At 38.1% G+C, this 24,821-nt stretch overlaps 1 protein-coding gene across 1 annotated transcript in view; it reads right to left on the bottom strand.

The window, feature by feature from the left end:
• Positions 1-24,821, bottom strand: part of LRP1B (LDL receptor related protein 1B) — a gene marked incomplete at its 5' end in the record, with an annotated part of 5,941,474 nt that overhangs the window by 301,702 nt on the left and 5,614,951 nt on the right. Inside the window, one exon of the mRNA XM_044073672.1 lies at positions 1,764-1,935. Within this exon, the coding sequence (XP_043929607.1) occupies positions 1,764-1,935 (172 nt within the window). The remainder of the gene's footprint in view (positions 1-1,763; positions 1,936-24,821) is intronic.

Below are 24,821 nucleotides of genomic sequence, written 5' to 3' on the forward strand. Positions count from 1 at the left end.
GACAATAAAGCAGTTTTAATTATTTAATATTTATTTTGATTTTTGGAAGAAATTTTCTGAGCCCTAATGGTGCAAAGTGTTATTTCCTTGTTACCATTCACAGGGCCACCAAACATATATCTTCCAACAGCAACCAGCTTTTGGTCTTTATGGCTGGTATCACCTACTGTGATGTAGGCAATGAATCACAGACCCTCACACAGCCTTTGTAGCCCTATGATTCATTGCTTAGTTCATAAGTAGATATGACCAGAAAGGCCATAAATTATTGGGAACTGCAGCTACAACTCCCACACAGCAGGAAAAACAGGAAAAAGTACCTCATTTGTCTAAGGCCAGCCATAAGGACATTCACTGGGGCACAGTATTTCACAACTGGGGCACATGCACATGTTCTAGTATAGTGCCAGCCATGGGCAGAGTGGCTGGATTATGATTAAACTTTCAAAGATCTGAAAGCAGTCAGGAAAGTTCTATTAGAAAGGTTGGTAAATAGGAAGTGTGGGGGGGTGTGGACATTCAATGAATGGGATAAAAAATTATCTGTTATTTAGAATCTGCAGTAGAAAACGTACTTTCAGTACGTTCAGCTATTTCTATATCCATTGTAGGGATGAACATTCTATGTCCTAATGTTTTTGTTAGTCCACATGGAAGAAAATATATAAAAAAAAAAAAGAACGAGCAAATTAAATCCTCAAGGACTCATAGGAGGACTGGTGAGGGCAGGCCAGTCAGCTGGTCAGAGACACAGGAGAAAAATAGGAGGGACAGGTGCTTGTTTCTGGCCCAGTATTGAGGCAGGTAACTTAATAACGATGGTATCAATTCCACTGTAATGTCAATGATAATATGGTACAGACTGCACAAGTTAGAGAAGGAGAAGAACACGGTTGAAGGCATGTTATATTAGTGGTTCTCTGAGTACTTTCTGCTATACTCTACTCTTAATGCTTTCAGCAAATATGCCAAAAATGGTGTCAGTTAAGGACTAAGCAGAAGTACAATAAAGAACATCTGACAGTGAAGCCAATCTCAGACAGCTCTGAACATCTTTGAAAGACTGGAAAATGTTCACACTTCCTTAGTGTTTTTTCCCCAAAGACATGTTAGTGGAGTTTACGATGATACATCACCAGTCATCTCTAGAAAAAATCAGTCATGAATAAATTAATTCTGAAGCATTCCATTCAAGTTCAGTACGCATCACTAGATGATGCATCGACAAATTAATGATCGGATGCTACAAACTCCAGCCACACATGATGTGGTGGCATATTTTTGGAAATCAAGTATGTGGCATTCGGTTTTGCAGACACTAGATAGTAAAGTCATGTGAATGGGGTGAATAAATGCATTCTCTAACTTTGATGTTTCTAGCCTGATCCTACAAGCAATCTGAGAGGTGACTCTTTAGAAAGTCTATAGCATACATTATTGGGATAGGTAACCCTGACAGTGGCAGAAACAGGCTTACTGCCCTTACAGATCTTGTGTGTTAATTTCAAGCTCCTTGTAGAATTGTTTAAAATTAAAGACACTAAAGCTACAAATAACAATGGATGAATGCAGACTGTACTGTCAGTCAGTAAATACAGACTATATTGCACCATATAATATAACAAAGAATTTTTTGTAGTTAAACATTTCCATATTTTTAGAGGCCAAGTGTTTGCTTTGTGTAAGTAATAAAGAAGTATAAAACCATAGCTACATATTCTCTCAAAAGGTACTCAGAAAATAAAAGTTGTATTATTACTTACTTGCAAGACACATCATTGTTCACCACATCTATGATACACTGTCCTCCGTGGCATCTTAGACATTTATCTATTTCACATTTTGATCCTTCATACCGTGGAGGGCAGTTACATTCAACGTTACGTTCAACAACAGTGCAGGACTTTGCATTCATACAATAATGGTCACAAATGTCTGAAAAAAGAAATATATAGTCAGCCTCAAACAGTAAATTGTGAATTAAATGCAAATCTGCTTTTATTAATATCCTAGATTTTACTTTTCAAAAGTAGGAGTGCATTCCTTTATTTCTTAGTCTTTTTTTCTTTCCATATGCTAACTTGGATGTTAGTACAGAACTTTTTAGTGGACAACTATTTCTTAAAAAAATTGTTTTTGACGCATTTACTTAAAATATATATCTCATGATAATTTCCAACAAATGAAGAAGAAAAAAATCCTCGCAGAAAAGAACTGATTATAAAATGTAACCCTGCCATAAAACTTAAGAGTACATGTAATGAATAAATTATGCAATAATTTAAATAGCATTTTGAATATACTGGATATTATAAATTAAGACTGCTGAGTATAAATGTACTGTGCTGCATGGAGTGCTGTATTACTCTCTACTATCAGGAAAAAGATAAACTTGTGCACTTAGGGGGGCATAACAAAAGTTTGTTAAGCACCCTTATTCACTGGTATGTTTGGGTCTCATGCTAATGATGGTGTTAGCTGGCAAACAGCAGTGACAGAAGAGAAAATACCCTCTAAAAGCTGCTAGAAATTTACTCTGCCAAACTTATGAACAAAAAGTATGCCAGAATAAAGTGTCAAACAGCTTTTAAAAGCTGTTTACCTTCAGCTAGAGGGACACTTAATTTCTCCCTGCAGCCATACCTCTCAACCTCTTAGAGCAAGAAATCTGAACAAAGCCATAAATAATTGGGGGAACAAAAGCCCAGAACTATAGACAATTTTTAGATATTGCTGTTACAAACTTAGAAAGTTGATAGAATAATATTTTTTGTTAGCATGAGTTTTCTGAAGGCTATGAAGTCTGAAACTCATGTCTGTCATTATTTTCTGACTTCGATCTGTAATGACTTGTGAATGATTTGACAGAAAACTACAATTTTATGAAAATGGACTAAAATATGAGGCAAAAATCTAGACATTCTGCAACAATTTGTACTGTTGTGAGGTATGCCTTCAGCATCTCTTAACTATCATTTCTTTTGCATAACTTCCCTGATTTTACCTCATATATTTAACCTGCTACTCATAAAATCATACATTTTTGAATAAACAACTGAGGATTACAATCAATCAATAATACCATATATTAGAGTTTCATTTTTCGTATTGTTCAGAAAATGTGGGTTGATACAAAACCTACTGTTCTATTAACTGCATTGAATTAAAGCCATATTTAAAACCTATACCTAATTTTAATCCTTTACCCCTCTATTAGTTTTGACTTTATCCAGAATTCTTAAGCCAAGAAGTTTACAGGCATGCTACTGTCTGTTAGGCAGCACTAAATGCTTTAACATCTGTCAAACTTGGGAATATTTGCACTTTTCTCTCTCTCTCCCCTTTTCCGTAATTGTTAGTACACAAAGTCCATATAATAGAAATAGTTTTGATAGGGTTACCAATCATAACCCTTATTATGCCTCAAATACATAATAACCAGGTTATGATCAGAGACCTGCTCATAATACTCTGTGTTATGTCACCTGTCTATATTGTATTCTTGTTCAATGAAAGCAAAACTATGACAGGCCCTGGAATTCACACGTTTGATCAGCCATTATTTTTGACTTACACTACATTCATTCATGAAAATGGATGAATTAGTTGCACAGTTCATGCACAGAAGCATTTCAAGAACTTTCAGTGGTCTTAGTTTTCGGAAATGTAGAGTGGAATGAGCATAAACAGAATGCTGCATATCTGACCCATACACTGAGAGCTACAGCTACTGTAGACCACCATCCCAAGTGAAGCAGGTTATATAAAATGGCAAACTATGCTTCCAGGAAAATGCCATGTACATACTGCTTTTGTTCATTAGTTTGGGGGATGGAAGGAAAAAAGGACTCTGTGTTCAGTGTGTTTCAGATATGACAAGAATGTGGAATCTAATGAGTTCTGATCAGAAAAATCATAGACTCTGGCAGTTATCAAATATGAGCAATGCTATCAGATGTTAGTAACATGCTTCCTGTTGTACTAGACTTGATTTCTTCAGCTTTCAGTTACCTTTTGTGTGATCATGAGCATGTCACTTAAACAGATGGGAACTGGGAATTTGGGATACACTCCTTAATGGCCTCCTCAACTCTATGCCTAGTTACTACTTATCAGCAAGCATGTAGAGATGTATAGCTACTGCAGAAAAATGCATGCATTGTCACATGCTGAGATTATGTTTGCATTTGCCTTCGTGTGAGTTGTTTAGTCAGCATTCATGACTGCACAAGGAATCATGTAAACATTAAAGTAAGTGCATTAAAGCAGGTCCAGTCTGCACGATGTAATTTGTGAATGTTTGCTATCAGTTTCTTAGACACCAGTAGTTTGTTGGTCTGATAAAAAGGAGGGAGTGATACACCGGCAATGTGTATGATATATAATGCAGCCAGGAAAAATTTAGAAGCAGTCTTTCTGCTTGGACACTATAGGTTTTGGGTGAGCAGATAATTTAGTGTCTTATGAAATCAGTTTGTCACTTTTGTGCTTATTTCTCAGTCTACAAAAGTAAGGGTGCACAGTAATATGTGACTGATTTTTTTTCTTTTCAATATCTGACTATGACTATGACCCAGACTATGATTTTTGAGTAGTTGTCTGGACAGGCAAGGAGGAGGCTTAGGCCTGTTACATTGTCAACATCCGCAGTTGTGCAGATGCATGACTTGCAGCAATGGACCTAGTAATTTCCATACTGCAAGACGTAAGGTACTTAATGGCTAGGCTGCATAAGTGGTAATGCAGATACACATATTGCAGGCAATTACTGAAAAGTCTGAACTGTCACAGCAGGGTTGGGAGTTAGGTAGGAGGTCTGCTTCATCTACACATGGATCTACTCTCTATCACATGACTTTTGCCTGTAATGTGGGATGGACTAATGAGCCCCTTCTGGGGAATAAAATGGGCTGCATGGCTTTTGTAGCTATAGAGTGTGTGTCTGGTCTTGGTTCTGAGTTGGGGGGTAACAGTGAGCCCCTCTAGTAAGAAGAAACTGAGTCAAAGAGATGTTCCCTGCAGAGGGATGTATCTAGTGTGCTGTTTTGGGATTACGGCTGTTGTGCCCCTGTGGATTTAGTTCCCATCACTCAGGAGAAACAATAAATAGAGTCAATTGGTTGACCTTTAGCACAGTTGAAAACTGGTTCCTACAAAGATGTCTTATCTTAAACCCTAACAAAACAAAAATGCTACTATTCAACCCCACTCGCAGAACTTCTCCACTTAACTTTACTATTACTTCAAATAAGGGAACTATAATATCCCCAGAAACAACCACCAAACTACTTGGAGTACTAATAGATAATCACTTGTCTTTTGAACCTCACATTAATAACACCATAAAAACAGTTAATAAGAAACTAGGTTCCCTCTATAGAATCAAACCCTTTCTAACTCCTCTAGCCAGGCCCACCATTGCTCGCACACACCTTATCTCTACCCTCCTCTATGCCTCTCCTATCTATACCAAAATATGCAAGAGTAGCCTGAATAAACTGGCATCCTCCTACAACAATATAGCCAGATTCGCAGCAGGATCCTCCTATAGAACTCATCATTGTATCAACTTGAATAAACTCGGATGGCTAGAACTGCCAAATCTAATACTTTTCAATCAACTAACAGTAGCCCATAAGATCCTGTATCTACCTCAGAATACACCCATACTCACATCCCTAGTCATCCCCTATAACAATCTCAAAACCTTGCGCTCATCTAACAAACTACTTGTACAAATATCCAAATCCAACAATTCAGCTGGTGACACCCTGTTCTCTAATACAGTAGGCAAGGCCTGGAACAACCTTCCAAATCAGCTAACCTCACTATCCTCTGTTAACCTATTTAAAAGCAAGCTCAAACACTACCTCAAATCACACTGGCTATGCCCCTGTGATAACCCAGACTAAACACCATACCCCCTTCAAGACTCCCATGATTCCCAGACTCTTTTGAACGTTACCTTGTGTTAACTCTCTAATAGCAGTGCGCTTGACCTTTCTGAGGATTCTTTCCTCATGTAAATATGTATATACCGTGGTATTTCCTAGCAGGTTTATCACACCTCAACTCTGGTAAAACTAAACACGATTATTGTATCCCGCTATTTGCTTTTGTACACTCTATCCATTCAAGCTAGTGTTTATCTTCTGACTTCTTGTGTGACCAAAGTAAATACAGCATCTTAGTTATAATTTCCATTATTATTTCAAACAATTATGATACCAAGCTCTTTTTTACATCAAGCTTTTGTTCCTACTGGATACAGAATATAAAATTCCTACTCGTAAGATATCATAAAAGTTTTGTAATGTACTAATGTCTACTTGAAATACATGTCTTGTCCTATTTTGCTAATGTTATTGTATTGTGGAGCTTTTCTCCCCGGGCCTCCACTGAAAATGGACATATATCCAGCTGGACTAGCCCGGTCAACAAATGTAAAATAAATAAATAAATACAAAATAACAGAGGAGCAATTGGATGTGCTGGGTGTACCAAGGGAGAGGCATAAAAGGTATTTGTTAAAAAAGAAGCTAGAGATGGACATGTGAACAAGGAACATATAAAGAAGTGCTGAGCCTTAGAGGTAATATGGTGAAATATATAATGCAAATAATCTATAAGCTAATTGCAAATGAAAAACTAGGTCTTGATCCTCAATGTTCAGAAGAGCTTCCCATATCTACTTATTATTCTTTTAGCATGGAGGAAAATAAGTAATCTTTTAATAATAGCAACTAATTCCATACTGTGATATTTCTACTTTTATAATGGACATTAGTAAGAATCTTCCTGTTTACTTATACAGTGTTCTCCTGTCCCCAACCCCATGTTCCAGAAAACAAGAAAAAATGACAAAGGTTGAGCAGTAAACATAAAAGCTTAGCCCTTGTCTTGCAGTCAGAATCAGTTGATCTTTATAGCAGTACATGGATATATCCTTAAGATGTCAAATATTGTAGCTCATTATACATTCCCAGTCAGACTTATCTAACCTACACATCACTCTCAAAGATGCCTTTATAAGAGTACTGCCTTTTCAAATAATCTATGCAAGTTATAATACTTGGTTTCTACCTTCTCTGACCAGAAACAAGTGATTCCATTTCTGCTATTAGTCACCACTGATAACTGACCTCTACTCCATTTGTGACATATACTCCATTTTTTATAATAGTGTCAGAGTTGGATACTTCATTCTATCTTCCTTTAAATTCAGTTTAGTCATCTCATTTCACTGAAGTAGAAGAAAATAGAAAAGGATACAAGTCATCAGATGAAAACAGTATACAATTCCCTTATACACAGATAAGTCACTGTTACTCATCTCTGACCTTGATAATTTACAACAGCGGTCTTCAAACTTTGTTGCACTAAGGACTGGTTTCATGTAAGACAATTTTCCATGGACCGGCCATTGCATGCACATAATAAAGTACATAATATTTATTTATTTGACATTTGTTTACTGGGGAGGCCAGACTGGACTAGAAGTCCATTTTCAGCCAAGACCTGGGGAGAAAAGCTACAAAGTACAATAAAAAGACAATTGGCAATAATTACCCCCCAAAAAATGTATATTCTGCTTAACAGCATAACATTGATCTACTATGGTTTTATTGACTTTCTAAATTTATAACAGCAATATTTAAAATCTGTCCCTATTATTTGGCTCTATCCGGCATACCTCTCAACTGTACAGATTTTCAGAGAATGTCCATATTTTGCCTGATATTTTTGGTCTGTTTCTCATAAAATTGTTGTTTTCTGGCAAATCACTGGCAGATCATTTAGGTTTGAAGTCAGAAAATAATGATAGTTTTGTTTCAGACTTCATACACTTCAGAAAAATACATGCTAATGCAAAACCTGTAGTTCTATCTACTTGTTAAGTCTCTTTTGCTTCTATTCACACACACACACACACACACACACACACACACACACACACACACACACACACACACACACGCACACACACACACACTTTTTTCAGTTTCCTTAACTTTTATTTTGCACTCACTAAACAGCAAAAGCGCTGCATAGCGAGTGTAAAATAACGGTTTGGTTGATCTCACTGCTCACTCTCTCTCATACACACACATACATTCTGCTGTCATGCATGCATTCACTCACACACGCATACACACACATAAACACACTCATACACATACATACACACGTTCAGTTTTTGTTTGACTCCGTGCCAGGTGACCCAGTACCAAATGATCCATGGCCCAGTGCTTGGTTACCACTGCTTTACAACAATATTTGAATTTAAAGTTACTCAAACTAAAGATGTATAAAGGCCTCTGGGTCTTTCTATCATCTGTATTCGTCTGTAGTACACGATTAATGCAAAATAACAAAACCAAACAGACACAAAGTTGAACATAGCAAAGAAAGACACATTCCAAGCAATAATGAAATAAATCAAAGTCTTGTTACATTTATTAGAAAACAGGTTTCTCCCTTTGCACACAAACATATTATAAAACATTATCGTCACACTCAAGACAGCATATACCTTACAGGGAACTATCTTTGAAACACAAGTGAAGATACTTAATTGAATGAATAAAATTATCAGAAATATTCTATGATTGGAATACCCAATAATTTACTTAAAGTATCATATAATGTAATGAAGCTCCTGTAAAACTGCCTTGTCTCGGCTTGAACCAGCATATTATGCTGCACCATAAAAATATATAATTTGTCTATTCCTCAGTACTAAGCACCAAAATTATATTAACTTAATTATCTTAGCAGCCACCTAAAATAATATACTGTAGTAATTCAACATCCTCATACAGAAACACTATTGAAAGAGAATAAACCATCTATACTATACTGCATATGAATATCTGACCTTTCCTTTTTTATCTTTTTCCATACCCTATTCTTAAGAATAACTGCATAAATTAAATTCTTCAAAATTAATCATAAAAGTGATGTTTTCTTTTGAGTTGTTTGATTAGACAGACAATACAATTCCAATTGATAACATCAGTTACAAAATCAGAACTCCCAAATAATACTGCAGTGACTGCATCAAATAAAACAGTACTTACAAATTAGGGATGATTCCAGCACAGCACTAACCTTACAATACAACCCCTAGTAACATCAGTCTTTCTAGGCATCGGAATATCAATTTTAAATTATTTGTAGTATATGGAGCGCTGTGCTGTGGTCATGCTGTGAAATCTAGAGAAAGATCAATTTTGCAGTGCCTAAGGGTGCTTTACTGTTAAGTTCATGTCTCATGCTAGAGATTAAAAGCAGACAGTTGCTGGCTGGTTAAGGTAAAACAGCTTTTAAAAGCTGTTAGAAATTCATTCTGCCACATGTGTGCATGGAAAGCTGTTCTACTTTCCGTCAGAGAAGAACTTTGTTTCTGCCTGCTGGTTTTCTCAATTGCTCCTCATTATGCAGAATGTCCCTGATTTTGCCTTATATTTTTGCCCCTGATTTCTCTGATAAGTTAATATGGATTATTTATTTATTTGCTTGTTTGTTTATTTATTTATTTACTGCTATTTGATTACAGTCAGTCAGCAATGCCAAATATCACAGTTTTATACTTCCTATTGCTCAGAAATGCATGCTGATGTAAAACCTGTTGCTCCATTAACTTTTTTTTAAGAGAATTAGCATAATATTTCAAAAAGGTTCCCGATTTTGACCCTTTGTCCCTTCATTATGTTTGGATTGATATAGAATTCTTAACGAACGCTGTTCAGAGGCATGTGCTGTCTATTTGACAGTGCTCGCTATGTGCTGCACATTCTTTTTCTTTCGCTCATTTTGCTATAACTGGTAGAACACAGGCTCATAAAGCTTTGCTCTCAAGGAAAATTTCTTGGCATCTCTGTCTCATACAAATAATATACTGGATCAGAGACCAAATCCAATTTCAGACACTTTCCTGATACATCCTAAAGTGTCATCATTTAGAATTAGATATAGAGATTTGTGCTAGTAAAATATGAAAACAAATTCTCATATTTTCTTTATTTGCCCTACAGTGATGAATGTTTTCTTCCCATGACATCAACATCCTGCAAGAGAGTCTAACATAAACAAAAGACCGGGGCCAAAGTCATGGATTAAATCTTATTGTGAAGAAATATTATAGTGATCTTTGGGAAATCATCCAGCCAAGCCAATTATTCCATCAATAAAACACTTCTAAGAGCTGATTCAATAATTCAGGATCTGAGAACATATGTAAACAGCAATCTGGCCTTCACATAGCCAAGATAGTAAGGAAATCACCCTATGTTTCCCAACTCATAATCAAAGGTATGTCATCCAAGTCCAAGGAAATTATAGTACCACTCTACTCAGCCCTTATCAGAACAATCATTAAGCACAATGCCCTATTTGGCATGTACCTAAACAGGCATTTGCAACAGTTGGATTACCCTCAAAGGTTCCCTTACCAGGAGAATCCAGTGTATGAATACCCTGTCCTACACAGATCTCCTTAAGTCCATATCTCTGTACTCAGTCTCCTACAGGAGACTGAGCGGGAATCTATGCCTACCAGACAAGGCATCCTGAGATCCACATCTGAGAGAACTCTTGCACATCTGCAAGATAGACAGCATCAGAAACACTTGATCCAAGGATCTGAATTTTGACCTGCAACATAAATAGAACAACCTGGATAGACGGATATGTGTCATAAAGGATTGCCATGCTGTGGAATAAACACCCTGTCTAGGTGAAGCAGAGATCATCCATGACCCTATCCAAAAGAAACCTTGATCACTGGATGGGAAATCAAAAATTCACCCCTGGTCTCGCCACCATGTCTCTGATGGGCAGAGGTTGACAGTAAGTAAATTAATCCATGACTAATATACCACTCCCATATAACCCTTAGCTGTCTCTTTACTAACATACCCTGCCATATAGGCATGCAAGGAACTCGGGAAGAAAGCTGGATTAGGTTGCATGTCTAGGCTTGTAAACACCCTGGTCATCATTAGTCTATTTTAAACCTATGAACCTATATCAAAAGAAAACTGAGTACTTGCATCTTGTATTCTAGAAGTCCAATAGCGTACATAAAAATATTTATGAAAGTATCTTCTGCACTTGAATATATTTCATCCTATATTGATAACTCATACTAAACTAAATCAGAGCAAGGCAAGTGTGTTTAGTTTAAACAGTAATCAAACTCCTTCGCCTTTTTCTGAGTTGTTAAATCCAATTCCATATTTTCTGTTATACCTAAGACCTGATAAATAAACACCTTAAAGGGTGGTCTACTCAAGTTGAAAACCTTTACTTCCTCCATTTTTTGTGAAATGCATTTCCAACAACTAACCGCGCATTCCCTTTTTTCTATTTCTTCCTTCTTTTCATATTTCTTCTTCATAGTTTGATGGCAGTCAACTGCATAGTAGCTATCACTTTGATAGTCATTCATAAGAATCAGTAAGTTTTCATAATTTTATTTTATGATCCCATTGTACAGTTCATTACACCTCTTATTACACCATCTAAAAATAAATTACTGTGATACAGTGGCACTGAAAAAGACTAAATTAATTTAATATAAATGCATTTTGACTCATTTTACAAGAATTGACATTTTTAATTTTCAATTATTATTGCATGTGTTTTGATTTTGGGCGGCCACAGTGGTGCAGTGGTTAGCTTTGCCACCACACAGCAAGAGGTTCTCTGGTTCGAATTTCGGCTGAGGCGCCTTCTGTGCGGAGTCTGCATGTCCTCCCTGTGGTTGCATGGGTTTCCTCTGGGTGTTCCGGTTTCCTTCTACATCCCAAAGACATGCTGTTGGTGGATTGGACATTCTAAATTGGCCCTAGATGTGAGTTTGTGTATGTGTGTGCCTTCTGTGGAAGGTTGGGCACCAGGCTAGCAACTCAACACTGTAAAACTCCACTGCAAATCATGAGCAGACAGGTTATCTGCTGGGCGACCCCTAACTGGGAAAAGCCAGAAGAAGTTGCATGTTTTTGATTTTGTTGGGTGATTACTTAATAAAAGATTGTGGAAAAAACATCAAGTTGTACATGGTGTGCAACAGACACAATATGGAAATGAAGCACAGTGTTGTAATATAAATATTAAGTAACTCTAGGTGCCGGGAGAGTTCATCAACACAGTATCAGTTGTAGAAATGTAGGTAAATTAAGGGCTTAATACAGACATCTAAAATGCCCTTTCAAACTGCTTTGGATAGAAAAGGGAACAAAACTGGAATTAAAAACAAGTTTCATTCAGTAAAAGAAGTAAATCATTAATACCTGAAGCTAAAAATGATACAGACATATTAGGCAAATATATCCAACAATAATAATCCACAGTTACATTCTGTTTTGTTTTACATGAATAGTCTATAAAACTAAACAGAGTACTCTATAAGATAATGAGAGTGTTAGACTTAATTGTTAATATTATATGGATAGGGGCACAGTTAATTCTTAAGTTTTTTTTTTATTTTATTTATACTTTGTTGACCAGGCTAGCCCCACTAGGCTAGTGGCCTCTTTTCAGGCGAGACCAAGGCAATATGTCTGCTACTAGGGGAAATTTGGCCAGGGCACTGAGGAACTTCCTCTTCTCTTTTTGTACACTGGGATCTTTTGTATCCACCTTGGCTAACACTAACTCCAACAGATGGGACTGCAGTTTAATGTCTCAGCAAAGGACGAGACCCATTTTACAACAGAAAATATTTATCAGTAATATTTTCTAACACACATAAAACAAATGGATATGAATTTATTGTGAACATTAACACAAAGGTGCACTTTTAAAATTGTCATATAAAGCTGCTGTTAGAAGAAGAGGAGTAGGGAAAGTCAAAAAAATATATGTTGGCTTAATCACTCTTTAACTGAGCAAAAGAATGAAAATGCTACAGCTGGGCATTATTGTTACGGCTGGGCATTACTGTTACAGCTGGGCATTATTGTCACAGCTAGGCATTATTCCATATATATAGTAACATTGGGCTACCTCTCTGGTCACACAAACATGATAAAAGGGGGAACAGTATTTATTGTCTTTTCTCTAAGTTAGCTTGACCTTAAAAACATTATATTTGGAAAATATGAGTATGGTATAAAACTCCCACATTACAGATAAAGAGGAGAAAAGCATTTTTTGCAAAAAAAGTATGTACTTTCAAGTTTAATTCAATAAACAAATAACCACGGACGTATTTCAGGAAACAGTAAATTCACTGTAATTGGACTTGGTACTATAATTTACTGTTCAGAAAGATTTAGTAGGACCCCTCAATTATTTATCTGAAGCCTGGACATTTATCCTCCTTAGAAAAAATGTATCCATGGTGAATCAGCACAGACTGCACTGTGGTTTTCTGCTTTTAAATAATAGTAATAATAAAAAACAATTTTGAAGAAGATATTCAATGTACCTTTACATAAGGAGTCAATATGATTAGAAACAATAAGTGTTACTTGTCTGTATAGGGAATACATTTGTCTGTACATGCCCAGAAAATGTTGTTGCAATGTGTATGGATCTTTGTGAATTATTCTATACCTGTTTGGTGCAGTTATGTTTTAGACGGTAACCAGTATCATGTGCTGCACCAGAGAAAAAATATGCATATGCCTACATTCTTTATGAATAAGAAACAAAAATTACACAGTAATTTCTAATTAATTAAAGCATCAAAAGATAATCTCTGACACTGAGCTTCATGCTTAAGGTATATGTATTTAGACAATGGAAGAAATGTGGCTAAAATGTGTATGGACCTGGCATAAAACCATTTACTTAACTTGTGAGACTAGCCACAAAAATACAAATAATGCATGAAAAGAAGCTGACGCTGGTTACATAGAGGAAATGATTTGCTATAGTGAAAGTAAGCATCTCTAGCATCAATGAGAAATGTAAAATTAATGTTTTCTGAATGATGCACCATGCCCAGCAATCTCTAGATGATTCTGATTACTATTCAATAAAAGAAATAGCAACAAACATTCAAATTACTGAAGGTTGTTTTACATAATAGTGTGAGGATTGTAGCCAATAGTTCTGAAATTAATTTTAGACCACTATTTTAATATTCCTTGTGATTTTTTATGTTTATTACATGTTTAGAAAATGGTATGCATCTATTTCTTATATATGCTGTATAATATAATAGATGGAAAATGCAATTGTAGCCTCCAGTCAGCAATTTATTCAATATCATGGGCCTTCTTAGGCACAACACTCAAAGTGCATTTACATTTAAATGTGCTTTTTACTTAAATAAATGGCAGCATCAGGAACTATATTAAGAAAATGTTAAACAGCTATGTAATTTGTCTAGCAAATGGAAAATGATACTTTTGAGGATTACAGAGCTTCATTTATCTGTTTCAGTAAAAGTTGAAAATGAAGCAGAGCTAGATTTTTAATAAAAAACACCTTCAGGTTTCTGGCACATAGTACAGTTACAGCAATATATATATATAATATATACATTTATATATCCATTCCACTTAAGTTACAGTCCATACTTACATACAAATATAGAAATGCTTTCAGAAACTAAGCGGATTAGCATTCATGAATATTTCAATCTCTAAAAAAATCATGTATATTTTATTTTGCAAATTCTGGAAATGATTAGACATTACAGTTTTAAATACATACAGGCATATATTTGCTATCTATACCTATAGCTGTCTGTCCATAGCTACATATCGATATACCTATAGCTATCTATATCTATCTATATAGATATAGGTATATCGATATAATGCTATAGATAGATATCCCTTTCATCCACACCTCAATGTAAGGGAGATATTCATGGTCCAGGACTTCGCATTTTCTTAGCAGTGATCTGTGAACAGTGACACTATGTGGATATGCAAATCCCAGACTGTGAGCATGCATAAGATGTGAGCAAGTTGCTGTAAACATTCCCCCCATTGCAAAACTGTTATGATTGTCAGCTTTTTTTACTTGGGAAGACCATCAATCCCCTGAAAAAAATGAGTTGCCAGTCATGTCCCTTAGGGAAAGAAGTAAAACAGTTGTCAGATGTACACTTCGCTGCATACACTTTACTAAGTTGACATTACTTGTCATTAAACAGATACAAAATGGTCCCTTGGAAGGGAATAAAGGAATCATCCTTGAGAAAAAATTAGCTAGAGTGGATTATTCTTTGAAAGCATATCACATCCCAGGCTTAACATATCCTATAGCATTGGAGGCAACCAGGAACTCAAAAAACTGCGGCCCAAAAAGTTTAATTAATTGACATTATGTATTTTATTATTTTTGTGTTTACTTTTAAGGATTTTCTCATGTCTACTTCAGTAGTATTATACTAGTTCCTGTGACTACCTGCATTATTATTTACAGATCTGTTTACATTTAAGTCTAGTTGAAAAAATGATTATAAGAGAAATAATATAGTTTGCCTTATTGCCACCAATACCACAATAATATTCCTTAGTCACTGCAGTATGCATTTTAGCTATTATTACTGCATGCAGAGCCCCTTGGCTTTCTAGAAGCAGTTATTCAAAGGGCTCTCATGACCCTTCCTTAGACACCCAAGTAGCCAGCCTTCAATGCCACTGGAGGCTATTGTTGTTTTTTTTTTTTATTGATGTACATACAATAAGGATTTTTTGCTTATGAGACACAGACTCATTGGTCAAATTTATAGTCATTATGCAAATGCATTAAGGCTATCTGCCCAGTCCGTGAATGAACACAGCAAAGTCATGATTCATAGGGGCCACTTACATCAATATTCAATAGCTGTGAATAAGCCAAAGCAAATGCAGCCACGATGAGGTATAAATGTTAGATGATTTAACCTGGTGCATGTTAAGGAAGCATTATCTTGCCTATTTGCAATTCATAGTGAAATGTTTCCACTTTTCCACACCATCCACAGATATGTCATATAATGGAGAGTTCACCAATTCTATCTACTTTTTAAGCCACAAAAAATGCTGTCACTTGCTGCTAGCCTTGCTATTTCCTGGTGTAAACTGCTTGTCTTGGCCAAGCCAAAACCTCTTATGACAAACAGTGGAAGACAGAGGAGATATAGGTAAAGGATAACTCACTATAATTTTGATAAACAGGAGTCATTTGATAGGTATAGAGTGGACTGGCATATTACAAAGGTCTTAGAGAGTATGACCGACCCCCATAGAGATGCTGGTGGAATGTGTGAATTTCCTATCCCTGTGGACCAGCCGGCAGCAGTAGTAAGAGACCCCAAATGGCAGGTTCTTGCATGGCATATAGCTGCTTAGATAAAGAAGTGGTGCACAGTCCAGAACTATTGACAATGACTTTCAAGTTAGTGCTTCCTTTCTTGTAAAAAACACTTTGAGTATAATTTTGCATGCAGTGATATCTGTGGGCTGTGCTGTGTGGTACATGGTCCAATGTCACCATTCATCAGACAATCTTTTTGTCTTTAAATCATTATAGGTTCATAGGTAGGTACTAGGCTATCTGCCCGAGGGCATTTATAAGCCTAGGCAGAGTGTGTCAGCTTTCGCCGCCCCATTGATTAATTAACTGATCATCTGTCAAGCAGAGCCAATGAAGTGATCCCAGGGGTGTATTTTCTGTTACCCATCCACTCGTTAAGGTTTCTCTTGAAGAGTGTTAGTGAGGGGATCTAACTAATGTAATTTGGAATTTTGTTCCAAAGCATGAGGAGTCTTTGTGACAGGAATCTATCCCTCCAGCATGTTCTATTTATTGTTGTGGCGAGGTGTAGCTCACTAGAGCGTGTGGCTCGCAGTGACTTGGATTTCTTTAGGTGGAGTATGTCCATCAATTCTGAATTGGACATGGCTTTGTAAGTCAGGCAGAGATCACCTCTGAGTAAGCAATATGCCACAGCCGGAGGTTTTTCAGTTGGGCTGCATAGGACATATGTTTGAGACCAGTAATCCTCTTGGTGAGGTACTTTTGTGGTCATTCCAGCTGTTGGAAGTGTCTTGTGAGGTACATCCCAAATGGGGCATTGTACTCTATGATGGGTCTAATGAGTGATGAGTAGAGGGGCACTATAACCACTTTATTTCTAGATGCAAACTCTTTAGTAATTAGATGGGCCACATAGAAGGATTTCCTAACTAGTTTGGCAATATGATTGTCAAATGAGAGATTACTATCTACCTAGGTCCCCAGATCTCTTATTAGCTCTTCTGTATTAAGGGTGCTGCCACCTATGTGGTAATTCGTGGGTGTTTTGTTTTTCCCAAATGGGATGACTATGCATTTTTTGACATTTAGCTTGAGGCCATGACTTTGACACCAGGTGTCCATCTCAGTAAGGACCTTTTGGAGGTTGTCCGTGTCAGACTGTGGGTCAATTATGGCTCCTAGTTTGCAGTCATTGGTGAACTGGGTTAGCCATAGTCCTTCTGTGTTTGCCTGTACTTCTGAGAAGTATATGCCGAACAGTAGGGGTCCCAGGACCGAGCCTTGCGGGACACCACTTGTGACTGGTTTAGAGTTGGACCTGGAGCCTGCTATTCTTACCATGTGAGTTCTGTCTGTAAGCTAGTTGGCAACCCATCTTGTGACGTAGGGGTTTATGTTCAGGCTGGTGAGTTTTTCTGTAATACCCGAGTGGGGAATGGTGTCGAAAGCCTTGGCGAGGTCAAGGTAGGCTGTGTGAACCACCTTTTCCTCATCTATGGCCTTGGTGACTGTCTTGAAGAAGTCCACCAGGTTTAGTATGCATGATCTGCCCATAACAAAACCAAAATGGGTCGGGTCAAGTGTTTGGAGGTTCCCAATGTCTTTGTGAATGAGTTCCATGATGATGCTCTCCACAGCCTTGCAGACTAGGCTAGTCAGGCTTATGGGGAGATAGTTACCAGGGTCAGTTGTGGCCCCTCCTTTGTGGAGAGGAATAACCATTGCTGTGCACCATTCTATGGGCATGTAGCCTGTGGAGAGGCTGAGGTTGAACAGCGTGTTTAGGTGGGGGGATAGTTCGTTCTGTAGTTCGTGCAAGACGCAGCCTGGGACACCATCTGGTCCCATTGACACTGTGTTTTTGGCTTTTGAAAGCGCTGTTTTCACCTGTGCGTCTGTGATTTTTGGGACACTAGACTTTTCCGGTATTGTTGTGGGCCCTTTTGGAGGTGAGAAGGGGTGAAGTTTGCACTAAATCTATTTGCCAGGATGTTAGCAATATCAGTAGGTTTAGTATATTTTGTGCTATTTTGCACTGGTTCAGTGCATATCTGCGAATTGCCACTTAGATTCTTAACATAGCTAAAGAAGGCTTTGTGGTTATCTTTTGAATCCTTGGCTATTTTTCTTTTGAAGTTAGCCTTGGATGATTTCATGAGGGACCTCAGTTTCTTACTGTTACTGATCAGGGATGTCTTTACTTCTTGGGATTTGCTTTTTTTCTGAACTAGTTTCCTTCTTCTATTGTATATCCTGTTTATTGGTGGGGTCCACCAAACTGGTTTCCTTCTCTTAGAGGAGTGAGTCTTGATTTTGCTAGGGATGGCACAATCCATGCATCCTTGTAGGTGCTCATAGAGTGCATTTGTAAAGGTTTCTGCATCTTGGGCAGTGTTATACTTTAGTGTGGGGGCTGTGAAACTTACCACCTCTGTCTTAAGTAAGGTGAAGTTTGCTTTAGAAAAGATTTTTACTGTGGTTTCCTTAGTTGGGGGTGGTGGTGGGGTGTAGACATCCAGAGTGATTAGTTTATGGTCTGATCTAACCAATGACAGGTTGACCTCCGGTGTGGAACACTTGTCTCCCATGTTGGTGCTGACCAGGTCCAATATGTTTTCACCTCTGGTAGGGGAGTTTACCAGCTGATCCAGAGCATTTGAGTTAATGAATTCCAGGAAGCGCTGGGCCTGGGAATTTGTACTTGAGTAGTTTTCCCAGTGAATGCTAGGGTAATTGAAATCGCCCATTATCAGGGTGTTTGGTAGGACCTTCATGTTTTCCAGTGTCTCCAGAAAGGTGGAGTGGTGGTCCTGGGTCATGGAGGGTGATCTGTAGCAGGCCACAATTTGCATTGCAGATTTGTCTGATATTAGTTGCACATGGATGATCTCAGAGGTATCATGCTGCGCCACTAACCTGGAGGTGTAGGTATCCTTGATGAATATGGATACACCCCCTCCTTTTGTGTTTCGGTTTGTGTTCTGTGGCCGAAACGTGTGGTATGAGATGTTTTGCACAATAAACTCTAGTGAGATGGTTTACCTAAGTATGCACATGCTGAATCTTCTCAAGTGGTTCCATTACTAAAAACTGCTAGTTCAGTTTATAACATGAGTTCATACCTTGCATCTGAATGAAAATGTACCCTATTGTTTTTATATTATGCAAGGATTTATCAGTTTAAAGTATTTTATCAGTTGAGGTACTGAACATCAGCTCAATTTACTTTGTGATACAGAATAATTTGTGGCTCAGAGATAAATATATTATCATTTTTGCAGCGGTGAGGGGGAAATGTAAGTAGTGTTTGTTTATATGGCAGGATACTCATCTTAATGTGTAATTTTCTCATTACTGCGTTTCCATGAAAACTTGTGCATTACTATTTTTAAGTTGTAGGTAATTGCCTAATGTGACAATGGTAATAGATAGACATTTGGTGTTAATGACATCAGTCATATGTAATGACATACAGATTTCTTTCCACAGTTCCTTAAGTTTTTAAGCAGTAGCATTATAGGAATGAAATGCATACAGTGCAAAATTGTCCCAACCCCCCCTCCCCCGTTTTTAATAACTTATTTCCTTTAGAGTTTAGCATTGACCTGTGTTTGTGAATGTCGATTTTTAAGTAACAGAAATGTCATACTTGAATCACAGTAGGTCAAGGTCAAATGAGTCATACCAGGGGCAGCTTGTAGTACTGGACCACTGGGCTGCAGCCTCCCCACCCCCCACCTCCAGTTTTTTCAAGAAAAAAAAGTTTAATTAGTATTTCTTTACACACTTGTAGCAGTTCAAACTGCAAACTAATGTGTAAAGCCTAAGAAGAGATGCGGTGTGGAATCTGGAGCAGCTTGCATGCGTGCTTGAGTTCTGATTTAAACAAAAAAATATATGTTTATCTTTTTGTCACCTGACTGTTTTTAAAACAATTTGGATTGGAGGGCTGCAGGCATCACTGAAGATGAGCAGAAGTCATTCCAATTTTAAACACAGGAAACTGGAGGCTGATGGGACTTTTAAGTCAGTAGCCTGTCTTGTAATCTGACTATGTGGTGTGGCTGCTGATTAGTCCCATTAAGTGTTCTGTTCCCGTGCTTTAACTGGACATAGTTAAGTTACGAGAGACAGTGAGAGATGGACTAAATCATTTTAGAAAGAGAAAATCCATCAACTGAATTGTTATTTTGGTTGTGATTGAGACTCAGAATCAAACTTTAAGGTAAGAGAAACCAAGAAAGGATATTTATAAATTACCCCCCCCCCCCCCCATCATTTTAAAAAGAGAAAATCCGTCAATTGAATTGTTTTTTTGATTGTGATTGAGACTCAGAATCAAACTTTAAGGTAAGAGAAACCAAGAAAGGATATTTATAAATTACCCCCCCCCAAAAAAAAAAAAAAAAAAGTATAGTTCTCATTTTATTTCCTGGCAGAGCCAACTAGATGCTTCCTGCATTTTTTTCCTGGCAAGGGTCAACCAGATACTAGTGGTCTTTGTGTTTTGGGAGCTGTTGATGACTTATTTTTTTTTTTTAAATATAATATCCTGGCAGGGTGAACCAGATACTGGTGGTCTATGGGTTTTGGAGGCTGCTGATGACTTTCTTTTTTTTAATATCATATCCTGGCAGGGTGAACCAGAAACTAAGGAGGCAGTGTGCTTTGGAGGTTGCTTGACAGTGGATGTCTTTTTTCTAATAAAATATCCTGGTAGGAGTCAAACAGATACTAGGCACGCTGCTTGTGGATGAAATGTTTTATTAACCTAATATCTTTTTTCAGTCAATCAAGATAGATCAGAATGGTGTGTGGATGTTTTGTTGTTGAAACTCTGGCCTTGCATGACTAAAATGTGTATGAGTGAACTGAAGTAAGATCGCCTGAAAGCTCTTGACTATGTGATGTGAAAGAAATATAGTAATGTAACCATTGTCTTCTATTTTCATTATTTTAAACCCTGTAGGCTCAAAGCAGATACTGTGGGTAGGCAATCGGGCTGGGGGGCAATGCCTAGTATGTGTGAATGAAATAACTGGCCTTACTGTTGTATTTCTGACTTGCATTGCAAGAGTAATGTGCATCCGAGTGAAGTAAGATCATTCCAAGCTCTGAACTCTGGCTATTTTAATGAAAAAATTTATATATTAATAACAATGATGTCTTTCATCATTTTTTTGTCAGATCAAATCAGATACTGTGGGTGGAGTGGGCAATAGGGTTTGGGGCGATATGCAAATGAAACAACTGGCCCTGCTGTTTACTATTATTGTAAATGCAGCTTTGCAAGACTTTAATAGCTGTCTGTGCTTTCAGATTAATGTAATCTAATTATCAAATGTATGCTCATTCTTAATTCATGTTATTTCATTTCTGTTTATGTATATACTGGATGTCTGTTTAAAAATGTTTGAATCTGTCTCTCCCCAGACATATGCTGATAAGTTTTTTTTAACTAAAGACAGTTGGAAAAACCTGTGCAATCAAAAGTAAAATAAAATGAAATATGAATTTGTATAAGGCAAGCTGGCACACAATTTGTGACTAATGTTTGTGTCAACTAAATAAAATTAATGCAAGTATGTAACCGAACTGTTACTGTTATTTCTGCTTTAATACTGGCAGAGTTAAAGCAGATACTTTTGTTTGGTAATGGGGGAGTTGTTTGTGAATGAAATGGGTTGAGTGGCTCTGGTGTTTACTGTTGTAATTCTGGCTTTGCAATATTAATGTGTATTTTGTTAAGAATCAACTGTCATACAGGCCTGTTTCACTATACCTTAGAACTACTGGCACATTAGGTGTTGGAATGACCTTGAATTGTGAATAATAAATTAAGATAGTACAGTGGGATTTCCAAATCTCCTTACTTTTTGCTTGGCATTGTACAAAATGCAGATTACCTGATACAGTACAATATATATTTACTATATCATATGTACTCATAATAGTTTCATGCAGTCAAGACCAACCACATTTTTACTGTGTAGAGATGTTTAGGTTTTGTTCTGTTATAGCATAACCAAAACACCTCATTAGCCCTGAGATGCGATTTAGTCTAGTGTTTGGTAGACTATTCAGCATGTGCAATAGTGATTGAGCAGTAATTTTATGTAAAATGGTAAGCATGATCAGTGTTGTTCCCACTGTAACATAGCTCCACCCTGTGAAGTTAACCCCACCCCTTTTTAGTTGGCACCACCCCATCCAGGTGTCTTCTGTAATCCATCCTTGGGTCATACACATCACCTAAAGATAGGCCGTATGATAATGCAAGTGATTCCGAAGAGGGATTGTCATGAGAGCTGGATGGCGAGTGGGTCAAATGCAATGACCTACTTGATGCAGGTGATCCTGAGGACACCAATCTGACAGTGCCACTGAACCACGAGTGAGACCTTGATTGAAAGGTTCATAGGTTCATAGGTTCATAGGTTCATACTAGGCTATCTGCCCTAGGGCATTTATAAGCCTAGCCAGAGTGTGTGTGGCTTTCACCACCCCTTAGGATGAGAATACTATACCCATTAGTTTGCAGTGCCTCTGTCCAGCAGTGACACAGAGATGATTCCCGGGGTAAACCTACGATCTCCCATCCACTCGTCAAGATTTCTCTTGAACAGAGTCAGTGAGGGGCTCTGCCTCACATGGACTGGGATTCTGTTCCATAGTGTAGGGAGTCTCTGGGTGATGAATCTGTCCCTCCAGCATGTCCTATTTATATCCGTGTTGAGGTTTAAGTCTCTTGCTCTCGTGGCTCTGGTGGATTTGGATTTTTTGAGGTGGAGCATGTCCATTAATTCCGGGTTGGACATGGCCTTGTATGTCAGGCACAGATCACCTCTGAGCAGATGGTATGCGACTGAATAGAGCTGGAGTTTCTTCAGTCGGGCAGCGTATGACATATGTTTGAGCCCCTTTATCCTTTTGGTGAGGAACTTTTGGGGTCTTTCCAACTGCTGCAGGTGTCGGGTAAGGTACATTCGAATGGGGCGTTGTACTCAATCATTGGTCTGATAAGTGAAGAGTACAGGGTACAATGACCTCTCTTGATCTGGATGTGAATCCTTCATGATCAGGTGGGCAATGTAGAAGGTCTTCCTAACCACTTTGGCAATGTGAGTGTCAAAAGAGAGGTTACTGTCAACTTGGGTCCCCAGGTCCCTGATAACGTCTTCCATGTTTAATGGATTACCACCTATGTGGTAATTAGGGGTTACCTTGTTTTTCCCAAAGGGTATGACTATACATTTTTTGGCATTTAGCTTAAGGCCATGGCTCTGGCACCAGTTATCCATTTCTATGAGACCTCTCTGGAGGATGTCTGTGTCTGATGGAGTGTCAATTATGGTGCCCAGTTTGCAGTCATCTGCAAATTTTGTCAGCCACAATCCTCCAATGTTTGCCTGCACTTCAGAAAAATAAATGCCGAACAAGAGGGGGCCCAGGACTGAGCCCTGTGGGACACCGCTCGTGACCGGCTTAGAGTCTGACATGGCACCAGCAACTCTAACCCTGTGGGTTCTGTCCTTGAGCCAGTTTGCAACCCATCTTGTGACATATGGGTTTACATCTAAGCTGGTGAGCTTTTCTATGATGCCCGAGTGGGTATTGTGTCAAACGCTTTTGCTAGGTCAAGGTAGGCTGTGTGAACTGCCTTACCCTCATCAATAGCCTTAGTGACTGTTTCGAAAAAGTCGACCAAGTTCAAGAGGCAGGATCTGCCCTTGACAAAGCCAAATTGGGTAGGATCCAGTGTCTGTAGGTCCCCAATGTCTTTATTTATGAGTTCCATTATGATCCTCTCCATAGCTTTGCAGACAAGGCTCGTCAAGCTTATGGGGCAGTAATTTCCAGGGTCCATAGAAGCACCGCCTTTGTGGAGTGGGACCACAGTTGCCATATGCCATTCTTTGGGTACGTATCCTGTAGTAAGGCTAAGATTAAACAGCAGCCTTATGTGTGGGTTTAGTTCCTCATTGAGTTCGTGTAGCACACAGCCGGGGACACCATCCGGTCCCATTGATGCTGTGTTTTTTGCTTTAGAGAGAGCTGCTCTCACCTGGGCATCTGAGATGTTTGGGAGGCTAGACTCTGGTGGGATAGATATTTCTCCTTTTGGGGGGGGGAGAAATTTGCACTGAACCTGTCTGCCAGTATGTTGGCAATGTCTGTGGGTTCAGTGATTTTTGTATCATTTTGGACTAATTCTGAGCATATCTGGGAGTTTCCACCCAGGTTTCTAACATAGCTAAAGAAGGCCTTATGATTGTCTTTTGTGTCATTAGCAATTTTTCTCTCAAAGTTGGCCTTGGATGATTTTATGAGTAATCGTAGTTTTTTGCTAGTAGTGATCAGAGATGCCTTCCCTTTTAGAGATTTTGCTCTGTCATGTAGTAGCTTTCTCCTTTTGTTGTAGAGTTTGTTTATGGCTGGGGTCCACCAGACTGGGTGCCTGCCTTTGGTGGAAAGGGTCTTGATTTTATTAGGGATTGCTTGATCCATACATTCCTGGAGGTGCTCGTAGAAGGCATTTGTAAGGGTTTCAGCAGTGTGGGTTGTGGTTTCCACTGGCTCGGGGGCCTTGAAGGATACCACTCCAGTCTTAA

This window comes from Protopterus annectens, chromosome 6.part0 (assembly GCF_019279795.1).
Source record: "Protopterus annectens isolate FY-2018-M chromosome 6.part0, PAN1.0, whole genome shotgun sequence".
Classification (NCBI taxonomy): domain Eukaryota; kingdom Metazoa; phylum Chordata; order Ceratodontiformes; family Protopteridae; genus Protopterus; species Protopterus annectens.